Below are 12,732 nucleotides of genomic sequence, written 5' to 3' on the forward strand. Positions count from 1 at the left end.
GTATTTTCCTCAGCTTAGTTCTCGGTCTGAGCCTCCCAAGCTAGCGTTCACGTCAAAACAACCACCAAAGGTGCACAAGGTCTATTAACGCCCAAAACGAACTCAGGAACAGGTGTACAGCGCTTCGTATATATAGCGTAAGCGGCTATAACTTTCTGGAATTTCTGACGCGTTCTGGAGCGCCATTGGCAACCGGCATTTGGCCAATACTGGGTCATGATTGGCCAAATGCCGGTTGCCAATGGCGCTCCAGAACGCGTCAGAAATTCCAGAAAGTTATAGCCGCTTACGCTATATATACGAAGCGCTGTACACCTGTTCCTGAGTTCGTTTTGGGCGTTAATAGACCTTGTGCACCTTTGGTGGTTGTTTTGACGTGAACGCTAGCTTGGGAGGCTCAGACCGAGAACTAAGCTGAGGAAAATACCGTTACTACAGATATGCAGCCTTGTATAGACGTAATACACTTAGAAACATCATAAACAAGAGAATCAGCTGGGTTTCAGACCAAACCTAATTTGTCTGCAAATAAGTGTTCCGCTGATATGCAACCTTGTTTATTTACAGTATAATTAGTCCCTACTCAGATAACGGTTTTAGTGGGATCGATTTTCTTTACGAAAGCCGCAACCAGTGATTTCGCTTCGGCAAGACAAAATCCGTTGCATACAGACAGATCAACAAAAAATGGAAGTAATTTTAAGATCTGCCACTTGTGCTTCTATGTTGACGAGCTGAACAGAACTCGTTTTTTGACTCAGATAGACAGGGTACTCATCCACGATCGATATTGGGTGCCTGTTCCCTTATTAATCACTGCGTTACAAAGGGTTGTTCAGTCGGTTCCTGCTTGACACAGGTGATTTTCTTTCTATTATTGTTTTCGACTGTGACGCAGTTCTTTAGTGTTAACCTACAAGTTTAGTTATGGTGGTCGATAGATCAAGCCAACTGCAAAACCAAGTAATAATTATCCGGGAGGTCCGAAAAATACTGCAATAGTCATTCTGAGTTCTGTTCGATAATGACAAATTTGAGTTCCTGTGAGCCGAATAGCTTCTTTTATACCATCGGTCACAGGGACCGGTGCTCTCAAACAACTAAACATCTTTTATGCTGATTGGTTTAGGAAGGTAAGAAACCAATCAGTCCGAAAGACTACCATCAACTGAACAATTAGACCAGTGGGGTTGGAAGCATTCAGGTGCAGTCTCCTATTCGATAAGAAGTGGGGAACCAAAACAATTCATCTTATTAAGCAGATTGTTTTTACAGCTTTTATACTTCATCAGGATCAAAAGTGGCCCGAGTTGGTAGTTGAAAGGAGACTGGAGAAAAGTGGAAGATCACCATATACTTGCTTCAATCGACACCAAACCTCCTAGCAACCTCCGGTTTCATATAGATATAAACACAACTGAAATGGCTGGTTGCCTGCCTTACCAGGTGGGACATACGCTTCACATTTTCACGATGGCAGTCCTCTTGTTTCCTATCTTTGGCTTTCCAGAGCCATTTTGGGGACTCCGAGAAGTCTATTGGTTCGGATGTAGTCAGCCTCAACCAGACACCAAATACCACAACGAAGCTTAGACCAGTATATACATGTTCACACTGAGAGGTGGGCGGAAGGGTTGGAATTTGAGGCGGTCAAAATATTTGAACTTCCAGCTCCTTCTATAAATCCCGTGAAAGGAAACTAAGCGATTTAAGAATGGCGGACGCCTTTACGATAGTTATGAAACGCAGAACGAGAGTAAAATGGCCAGGGACCTTGACAGAGGGCAACAAAGTGGCCGGATTTATTTACAAAATAGGGCGTAGTTGAATATGAAGTCGGATGGGCTCACCATACTCAAAGATTTTAAGAACAGGTTTCACATCTATTCAGACAACTAGCGGTAATGCACTAACATATCAAGATAAGTAGTAATATGAGTGAAAAGCTAGTCAAAGAACCGTTTTAGACCAGAGACAGCAGCCCTGGGAAGTAAGTGGATTTGGCCACATGTTGAACAAGAATCCTGCTTTATACCAAAAATGAATAGCATTCGCTTTCGCTGACCTAAAGTGGTGCAACACGCAGGACGATTTCTACCACATCCGGTTGTCAAAAATCACCACACCACCACCTATTGGAACGAGTTTCACTGTTCGGTCAGCCTTGAGAATACCACAGCTATCAAGATGAATAACCGGGTATATCTACCAATTAAGTCGGATTACTTGAAGCATAATCGTCCCAATGTGTTCAAACCACCGGAGCATCCTTAGTGGCTGCCTTGAATAAGGATCGAACGTTCCATGCGTATATTTTCCCGTGAGACGCCTTACTAGTTCAGAATTCCGGTTAGTTCGTTGGTTTTCCACGGCGTTTCCGTACCAATCGTTCAAAACGATTCCTCAATAAACAATCAATAAATGTACGTGACGTGCAGCAACGCGGAGGGAGTTCAACTACGTGGATGGAGCACGTTAATAAGAACATCATCAAGTTCGAATGACTCGTTTAAAGATTCACAGCTTCTACGTGTCAGCCGACAGTCGAGAGTTCGAAGCCTGGAAACATCACAAACGAGAGATTCAGCTGGGTCCCAGGCGAGTCTCCCGCAAAGCCAAATTAGTTTGCAAATAAGTGTGTTTCGTACAAAGAGGGTTGTTTGATCCCAAACCCTCTCTGGTGTACTATCAGGAAGGTCAGATTCGTGAAAGCAACCACTGAGTGCTCGAAATCTACTGAGGTTCTCAGCTCCGCCAGATGTTGACCAGCCAGACAACGCCCCCGCAATATGCAGCGCGTCTCAGCCTCGTACCAAAGCCAGACCACGCGCGTCAACATTGGACCAAGTTCAGACAGTGTCCCTCCAATAACTGGCTTCAGACCGTTGTAATTTTGCACTCGCGCGCATTCGCTTGTCCGGAATATAGCTGTTGTGTTCCCTTCTGTGAGCCTTTTTTCCGGCATTAGGTACTGGAGCGGGTCAGCAATCAGATACAGCAGACTGTCGAATCAGCAGATATAACAAGTACATGTGATTCTTCTAGCTGAGAATACAAAAATTGCCCGACAATGGATATTTTTCGCACCCAATGAGAAACAGAAACCAAAACCTTTGAGCCACATCCAACTAAACAGGACGAATAGCCTTCCGAAATAAGTTTTCTCAGGACGTAATCCTATGATGGATTAACTTGAATCTACGCGGAATAACACAGCCTGACTGTAAATCGAACAACAAAACCAAGAAAACGAATTCAATAAACATGAACAAAAACGAAGAAACAGTATAATCCACATCACCAAAAAGAGCACTATCATCAAGAGATCAACTGGTGCTTAACTACCGTGTGAATGTTACGGGCACTCAAACAAATCAAAACTCCTCCTCACATCAAAGTTCGACAAAGTTAAGACGTGGCGGTGCCGAGAAACAAAAAAATGACTGCAAGGTTCTTATGTGCTTCCACATGTTTACACATTAAGCACGAACGTGATTGGCGCACGCATGCAAAAGCGTTGAAACAGAGCGTGGACTGCACGGGTGATTCCCTGCCATAACTACTGCTTGAATATTATAAACTACTGACAATTATTCAGTAGTTGAAAAACATCAACGGCATTTACAAAATAGCTTGTGTGCAGGTGTTGAGAGCGGACCAGGTGCCCACTACATGGCGTATGGGCACAGGTTTAGCTTGAGGGAGAGGTGATATTTTATGCGAACATTTTGTGGTGATCTGTACCCTTTCTTTTGCTTCCATTACAACATTACGTATTTCGCCAATTGCATAAGCGTTTTTTGTTTGAATACGAAAAACTACAAAAACGCGCACTTGTACAATTTCACGCAATACAAACGTGGAAAGGTGCTTCGACTTCCTCTCCTGATTTCGCTTGCGTTTACAGCGGTCATTCGCGAGTCTCATGTGCTAACTATGGTATCACAACATTTCAGACTATCTTCGGATTTTACTATATATGAAAACTGTTCAACAGAAGACACCTGGACAAACATGATTGGATTATAATTTATTCCCTGGGTAGCTAGACCACTACAACTTTTGCAGCCCTCAAGCGAAAAGTGAAACAACTGAATGGTGTCTTCATTCATTTCAGTGCTTACCGAGTCAACCTTGCAAATCGATTGCATGCCTCTCGGCTTGCTATTAATCAGTTAGTCACCAAAGGTACGAGATTTCTTTCATCTTGGCGAAAAAAAATACTGGACATTGTATACCTTGGTAACCAGCGGCATCTCGTGCGTTGCTCAGTTTCAACGTCGAAACTATAGTTTCGTACACCACCACCTCGGAAGGCGTTAGACGCGCACTATAACTGGAGCAATCGGTTGGTAGCAGAGAGCAAAACTCTCTTGTAGCTCATACGCATTAAGGCATGAAGCGCTTTCTTGTTCTGATCAACCTACTTTTGTGGAAAGAAAAATATAAACTCAGAACCAGGGTAATGCTCCAGATGGGTTCAAAACGCCACATCTTACAATGGAAAGCGCCGGAGTTAAGCACCATAACTAAACAGCACTGCCAACCAATTATCATTCGCGCATGAGTCGCTGCCCAAATGGATAACAATAAAAAAGGACAATGATCCGCTACCAGCTGGCGCACAGTGACAAACTGTTCGTTAAAATGCTAGTAGCGCAGCTTCACTGTTGACCGAGTTTGGCAGATGGATTACAAACGTTTCATCGTTAATCGGGGCAACATTGTCCACGCAGGATTGAGCGTTCATATAATGTGTTTTTATATAGTTTCTAATAACTTTAAAGCGGGTAGTTGGTCCTGAGCTGGCTTCTGCACAATTCGGTTGGTCAGCTTAAAGTTGTGACCTGGTTTCCTTGTATCTGGTTGGTTCACTGGGCTCCTAAGATTTGGCAGTTCTGTTCTTCCATTTCGGGTGGGCCATTTCCTTCCTGCTTTGTTGTCCGATTTTGGTTCCACTTGATTGGGTGATCAAACGGTCTTTTATTTTTAGTAGCTCTTTCTTTAATCCGATTGGCCCGCTGGCCATTGTTAGATTGGTTTCCCAAACAACCCACAGCTGTGTACTTCTTTGGTTCGTTGTGGCCGATAGACTGGGTCAATAGTACTGTGTTCGTCGGTCGATTTTTGTGGAGTACTACACCTCGAAAAACTCGCGCTCCCGTTTTGTTCCTGCATGAGTTGAACACAGTCACAATTGAACTGATGACCTTCTCTGTCTTCGTGAACTAAAACAAGTGACATTGGGTCATATCTTCTGATGGCAAGCTTGTATTAGTGTACTCTGGTGGCAAGTTTTCCTCGAGTATGGCCGACAGTGTTCCTCGCAGTTGTTGCACCGAAGTTTGTAGATCACGTTCATCTTATTCATTGCATCCAGTCTTTCCTTTGGTTTCGAGAGGGAGAATATTATTCCATGTTGCCGTAAATACCTTGCAGTCATTCCCACAACGTCTTTGACATACGCAAGAGTTATTGACCTCTGTTCTGGTTGTGCTAGTAAAGTAGCTTGGCATTGACATCGTAAGCGTCTGCACATGAAGTTATTTGGGTAATCATTACCTTGGAGCGTCTTCGTTCTTCCTTCGTTTTCGACTCTGCGTTACAGTGCGTCTAGTTCCACATGAATAAGGTTGGAACAAAGCTTCTTTTGTGACACTTCGGATGATTGCTGAAGTAATTCGGAATACGGTTCTTGTGCGTTTTTTTGTGTGCATACTTCAGTTTGCAGTTGGCTGTCTGTTGTTCTTGTGACGAGCACAACTTGCTGTTCTCATACGTAGTCATAGTTTCGGTTTGATGTCTGGTGGTATTGTTTGTTTCATTTTTCGTGTAGTGAATGTAGAATTCACTCGAAAACGTCGTACCCACCGACAACACATGAACTGAAAATAACTGATACGAAGTTCTGAAACACGCTGTCTGTCTAGTCCATTGACTGTGATGACACAGATTTCTATCATTTCAGGGGCAAAATCCTCAGTGGATATTCAGATTATTAGTCTGTCCAGATAAACGGAACTAGCCTTCTCCGTCCAAATAGGTGAAAGTAGTGGTTGGTCTATTTTCTCCGGTCGAGAGAATTCTAATCTCACCCAACCTAAACACACCATGACATCGTAAAAGCCCTCTAATAATCCCTCGTGAAAGGACAAGTAGATGGAACCTAGGAATTTCCTGTTCAGTCGCCCATGCTCTAACGAAAACAAGCAGGAATAACACATGGTCGTTGGCTTGTTCGCTGAGCTGGGCAATTTGATTGCAATCGTGCCGTGATAATCTTAGTTCAACAAAGTCCTGCGATCAATCAGACCATCGAGGCTATTAGGCCCAAGAGTGGTGTAATATCTGCTGATTCGCCAGTCTGAGGTATCTGCTGCCGACCCGCTCCAGTGCCTAGTGCCGGAGAAAAAGACTCACAGAAGGGAACACAACAGCTATATTCCGAACAAGCGAGTGCGTGCGAGTGCGAAAAGTACGACGGTCTCAAGCTATTTATTGGAAGGACACTGTCTGAACTTAGTCCAATACTGACGCACACGGTCTGGCCTTGGTACGAGGCTGACGTGCTGCATATTACGGGGGCGTTGTCTGACCTTGATCAACGCTAACTCTTGCTGTCTGGGTTTGATACAAGGCTGTGGCGCGCTGCATGTTGAGGGGATGTTGTCTGTTTGGTCAACATCTAGCGGAGATTTCTAGCGGTAGATTTCCGGCATTCAGTGATTGCTTTCAGGAAGCTGACCTTCCTGATAAGTGGCATCTCACAAGGACCTCAACTGTTTAGTGCAGGAAAAGATCTCAAGTCTTTATGAAGCTTATCTTACTGTAGGTGATAACTCAAGGCAACTAAATGGATTCAGTAGAGCCAAAAGACATTGGTTCAGACAAGCAGTGCAGCCACTGTGAAGAAGCGGAAAGGATCTCTTGCAATACGCTCGAAATAGGACAGACAGTTCGCTTCAAATTCAACCATTATGAGGACAGTACACAGTCTTTTCAGGGCTGCACCGTTTCTGAAATATAGGAGATGACGGTGAAGGGTACCGGGACACAAACTCACATTCAATACCGATTATCTTGGGCGAGGACTCCCGTCACCCGGAATCAGTAATGGGTAATAAAAGGTTCAGTTTGGGTGGACCAGCTGCAGGGAAGCATTATTTGCGTGCTACTCATTCAGATGAGCAACGACGTGTTCTTTGGTGGGATGCCTTACCAAATAGCAGAAGCGATTTGGCACTACCTGATGGCATGCGACATTCCGATGCTTACCATTTTGCCTGTACTTGCTAGTGGACGGCAGGAGACCACATTTTAAAAGGATGGTATAGCGATGCACGTATCCTGCCAATCAAGGAACTGGCTTCTATTATATGTGTCTTAAGACATTAGCATAGCGAGCTTAATATCATGGCAAGTTTATAGCTTTGGAGATGAGTTAGTATGCATCCTCAAAAAGAAATGAAGAACATTCACTGAAGTGTCGTGAAATCTTGACAACGCGTTGTAAAGAGGCTTCGAAACCAAATGGTTGGACCATGTTTGTCTAACACCTACTGACGGGATTGTAACAAGAAGCGGCCCCATATTCACATCAATTTGTATCTTTCATCACACAAGTTACCTTCTTCGAAAAATGGCGAATTAACTTGCGGATATAGTTTCTGTGTTCAGCACCTAATTATCACAAATCGTGCCATTCAATCAACTTGGGTCAGAGATATCACCAGAAACCTCAGTCTTGAAATCTTATAGAGCAATATGTAAGCGTCCTTCGCGGAAAAAGCTATCGTAAGATGACGGATTACTGAACGAAAAAGCAAAAAAGAGGAGGAACTCTTGCCATATGAATTTATCATCATCAGCTGTAAAAAAAAACCACGTACTAACTGGACAATGGTTATGGTTGCCACAGTTTCGTTCACCGATGGATTGGGGAGATGGGGTGGGTAGCTGCACATTGGAGGTGGTAGCCGATATAATTGATGCTTAAATCCCGGGTTGTCAATAAACTTTTAGTTGGGTAGATTGGGAGAAGGCAACAGCTTGGATACACGAGCGCGACTGCGATGTTTGACAATGTCACTAACCATTTATGTAGCTCGTCTTGCGGTCCCCATCCAGAGAGACGGCAATGCTGTTGGACAAAAAGAGTCAAGAACTCTCGGGCATAATGCTCTTTTCTCAGAAATCATACTATTCGCCGTGGCAGTTAATTCCTGCCTATCTATGACATGACAGGATGTCCGAACACGAGGTTTACCTTATTGATTACCTCCGGTGCCCTTCGAATAAGTCGGTCGACTGGCATACGGAGTATGTGGCCAATTCAGCGCAACCCATGGAGTTTGGCCAGTTCATCTGTTGTGGGTGAGTTATTTCTTCCGAAAACTATTTGACGTATCTCAACATTATTGATCCGGTGTCCCTACCGCACCCGGACAGTGCTCCGAAGACGTCGATGGTCAAACGATGAAAGTCTTTTAACGTCCTCGATGTACATCGGTCAGGATTCTGACTGTTGTACTGTGTGGTGGCCGAGCTATTGGTTACCGCCTGCGCTGGGTCAGCCAGACTACGCTATAGGGAGAAGACAGAGAACTGGGGACACGGCTGTATTGCCAGGACAAAACATACAGAGCGTCTGCGTAAATATATAGGATGACTAATTGGCCAAATATCGCCGTCCACTTGTTCGCTCCGTGCAGCCAATGGTGGTTCCGGTCGTGAACACGCTCAGGCCCACTACGCTGGTCGTGTGTTGCTAGGCCGTGTTTGGTGGGAGCCGACAGCTCACCCACTTTCCGGACGCGTCGTACCGATGGTGACCTTGGGGATGCGTCACTCTCTGCACATGTGCTTTTTCTTCTGTCTGGGCGCGCCCTGACACTGACCCATATAATAATGTAGAGCGCACTGCAGCACTGTAAACTCGACTCTGGACGGATAGGTTGATGACACATCCGTACCACATGTGATGCAGGGTCACCAAAGCTGCTCTGGCCTACCCAATCCGGATAGAAATATCGCATCATGTAAACTGGACTACAGGTACCAGAATGGGTTGAATTAATCAGCTGTTGCAGACATCTCGGTCTGGTGCGAGAACATACTTTAATAGCCTATTTCAGACAGACGACCCTATCTTCCAATCTTTACGACGATCCACAAATAAAAAAAGAAATGAATCAGAGTTACCATCTACAGAAGACTGTTGGTATGCTTTTAGATTAGTAAGGCGCGAGATTACATATCAATCAGGGTCGACCGGTAATTTCTGCTGCACAACAGAACATAACATAAGAGTCAACTTTGCCGGGCCAAAAGCGAGGTTAATGCGTTCCGATAAAAAAATAAATGGAGTGGTATCTGTTTCATCACTAACGGCGCGTTCGCAGTCTAGAAAAACGTCGAAGCCTAATCGATCAGCTGATGAGCTACTTAGATGATATCGATCGGTCGACGGAGTAAAGGACCTATCGTAAGCACGTGGATTTTGGACAAAAAGGGTCGAAAACTCTCGGACATAATGCTCTTTAACGGGAGCCGCCCGTTTTTCTCAGAAATCAGACTACTCGCCGCAGCAGTTAATTTCTGCATATCTGGAGATGGAGAAGGCTTTTGCTACGGGAAACAGTCGTGGCCTGTATCACCATCATCATCGACAGCATGACACCGATGCTTCACTCCGTACAACCATGATTTACCTGAAAGCCTTAGTGTAAAGAAAAGAGTGTAGGTGGACGGGAAAGGGACATAGTACTAGCTCAACACATTCATTCCGAGGTGCCTACATCCCCAGACATTCACTCAGGCAATCTGGATAGAAACTGACAACAAGAACGCCACTGACATCGGTTGGGAGCCATATCTTGTAGTGTCTCCAACCTATATCAACTGATACGTTCGACTGGCAACCGGTCAGTAACCGAGTAGTGAAAAGTCGGCTCAGTAATTCACTCGCAGAAACGTCCACTAGTCGAAAACTTCGGGGAACGGTTAGGTGGCTTCTTGCAACGCACCCTCTAAAGGTAGTGCATACAGGCGAATGGAATGTAAACCTTAATTGCCCGTCGGAAAAAATAAAGCACGAAATATCTGTACTGAAGCGTGAGAGGGCACCAGAACTGGATGGACTTTATCCAGCCATCTTCAAAGGCAGAGAATTCCTGACGACCTATCTAATCTGCTTCTCCGGGTGAAATATGTACAACATGACGTTTATGAAATGAATAGCTTAACTTAACATCACAAAACGTATTCACGTACCTTAAATTACCCTCCACCGACCTTTCTTCACAAGTGTTTACGACTACCCAGTACTCCAATGAAAGTTTGTAAAGAACTCGCCATCTGTGTTTTCGGAAATCTCTTAACCGTCGTCTTCGATACGTACGCACTCAGAACAGTAAGTTCCCTTCATCTTGGTGAGTCATATTTTAAGACTGTCAGCAAAAGCAGCAGTGTCCTATGAAGAAACGTGCTAATGGGGAAAGTCGAAAAGAAGTCGGACAACGTCGGCCGGATGTGATCCGCGAACTAGCAGGCCCTTGCGCAAAAGCTTATCTCACTAGGCCATCGAGACACGAGGGGCTCTTGGTGCAAACCTCTGCTAAGCAGCTAGGCCTCGTGCGGAGCAGTCGTATGTTATGGTATGGACCATGTAATTCGGATCAACCAATCATTTGCTTCAGTTTGGCTTGTGCATGAATCCACTTCCAGAAATTCCCGAAATCGCAAATTGTGGAAAAAGGCGAATCAACTACAGTGTGTGAAACTTTCGGATAGTGTTACAGCTGAAATAATTCCCTGAACATCTTGTAATCTACACGACCCTTGTGGATGCAAAATATGCGGAGGTGCCATACTAATAAACAATTTCGCTCGATGATTGCTGTTACCAGTCGTTGGCGAAGAATCGTGAAAGTTTGTCGTTAAACAGCAGAGTGTTCCGTTATCGCTGGTGAATCACGCTAGGAAGACCAAGATGTTAATCAACTAGCCACACGGAACATACGTCGATGATAGCGGACAGTTGAACGAACCAAGCTGACGCACACCGCCTTCTCGTGTGCCGAGGAGGATGAAAAGAATACAGCCTCAAATTTCGCAACGAACGCGTGTGAAGCTACTTCCGAAGCCATAGTACAGCAAGTTCAAAGTCGAATGTGCGCTAAAAATTCCGAAATGAGATTGATTAAAGCAAATTGCAAAAACTGACGACAGATGAGGATGATTTTTGGTCTGAGCTTATATGCAAAGAAAGGCACCATTTTGACGTAAAAAGGTTCCATTTCACTCGCAAGGGTTTTGGAGAAAAATTCATTGTGCGTCCAAGGCGCACGACGCTGTGCGAAAGCCACCGTGGCATCGAGGTGTTCCCTGGTTTTATCTTTTGAAGGTTGACTGAATACAGAGTCGAATAGATCAGCAAAAACCAAGCTGAGTTCGTCCTGCAAGAGGATGCATCCACCACGTTTTCACCCTCCGAGATTCTAGAATAGCGACTAGCAATGGTTGTCTCCCTTGACTTGAAGGATGCCTTTAGTTCCATGGACTGTCATGCACTATTACAGTGTCTACGGAGCAAAGGTGTAACGTGTGAGGAATCTGGCAAGCGCTGCAAATCGAAAGCTGGCTTGGTAGCCCACCATCGAGTTCACGATAATGAAAGTGTTGGTACGAACATGGTTGCCCAATCGGCCTGCGCTGATTGTTCCGGTCTTTTTCTGACGAAGATTGGCATAAGTCGACATCACCGGCACGCACACTCCACCAAGCATAATGCAGATAGGCTTGGCCGAGTCCGGTGCGCGCTGGTCCCAACAAGAGCCACAGCCGCTCTTGCGCCTGGCTAACAATTTGTATCCATCTTGTGGCACGTCACGAAGAGACTGGACCTTACCGTAGTGTGAAAATCTGGGCACCTCATCGACCCATTGAGTTATACTGGGGGGGTGCCCCGCGACACTCACAGCGTCTCATACCAGGTTGGTCAATGTTTACAGGTCTGACAAACACCGTATCCCGGTCCTCCAGGCTGGGGATTGAAAAATGAGGCGACTTGTTCTGTAGACATCGTGATGCATTTGCACTTCACGGCAAACAGCTGCCTTGCGGTTAGGCTTTTGAGCCAAAGGCTTTGGTTGAAGACCCTAATCGCCCTTCTGTCTAGGTGCGAGCGCCCTAACAGTATCCCAGCCCACGTACAACCATGACATTCACAACTAACAATACTCCCATGCCACATCGGCCGTCGCGTGGTGCCATCAAACGGGTCGCCTTACTTGCTGCATAAAGCAGGGCGGGTATATATCAACTGATACGTTCGACTGGCAACGGTCAGTAACACGAGTAGTGAAAAGTCGGCTCAGTAATTCACTCGCAGAAACGTCCACTAGTCGAAAACTTCGGGGAACGGTTAGGTGGCTTCTTGCAACGCACCCTCTAAAGGTAGTGCATACAGGCGAATGGAATGTAAACCTTAATTGCCCGTCGGAAAAAATAAAGCACGAAATATCTGTACTGAAGCGTGAGAGGGCACCAGAACTGGATGGACTTTATCCAGCCATCTTCAAAGGCAGAGAATTCCTGACGACCTATCTAATCTGCTTCTCCGGGTGAAATATGTACAACATGACGTTTATGAAATGAATAGCTTAACTTAACATCACAAAACGTATTCACGTACCTTAAATTACCCTCCACCGACCTTTCTTCACAAGTGTT

At 45.1% G+C, this 12,732-nt stretch overlaps 1 protein-coding gene across 1 annotated transcript in view; it reads right to left on the reverse strand.

The window, feature by feature from the left end:
• The window catches only part of T265_13822 (hypothetical protein), a gene marked incomplete at both ends in the record, with an annotated part of 9,716 nt that extends 9,333 nt beyond the window's left edge, over positions 1 to 383 (reverse strand). The window contains one exon of the mRNA XM_009170664.1: positions 66 to 383. Coding sequence (XP_009168928.1) covers positions 66 to 383 — 318 coding nt within the window. The remainder of the gene's footprint in view (positions 1 to 65) is intronic.
• Between the last annotated feature and the right edge of the window lie 12,349 nt (positions 384 to 12,732).

This window comes from Opisthorchis viverrini (genome assembly GCF_000715545.1).
Source record: "Opisthorchis viverrini unplaced genomic scaffold opera_v5_107, whole genome shotgun sequence".
In the NCBI taxonomy this organism is placed as follows: domain Eukaryota; kingdom Metazoa; phylum Platyhelminthes; class Trematoda; order Opisthorchiida; family Opisthorchiidae; genus Opisthorchis; species Opisthorchis viverrini.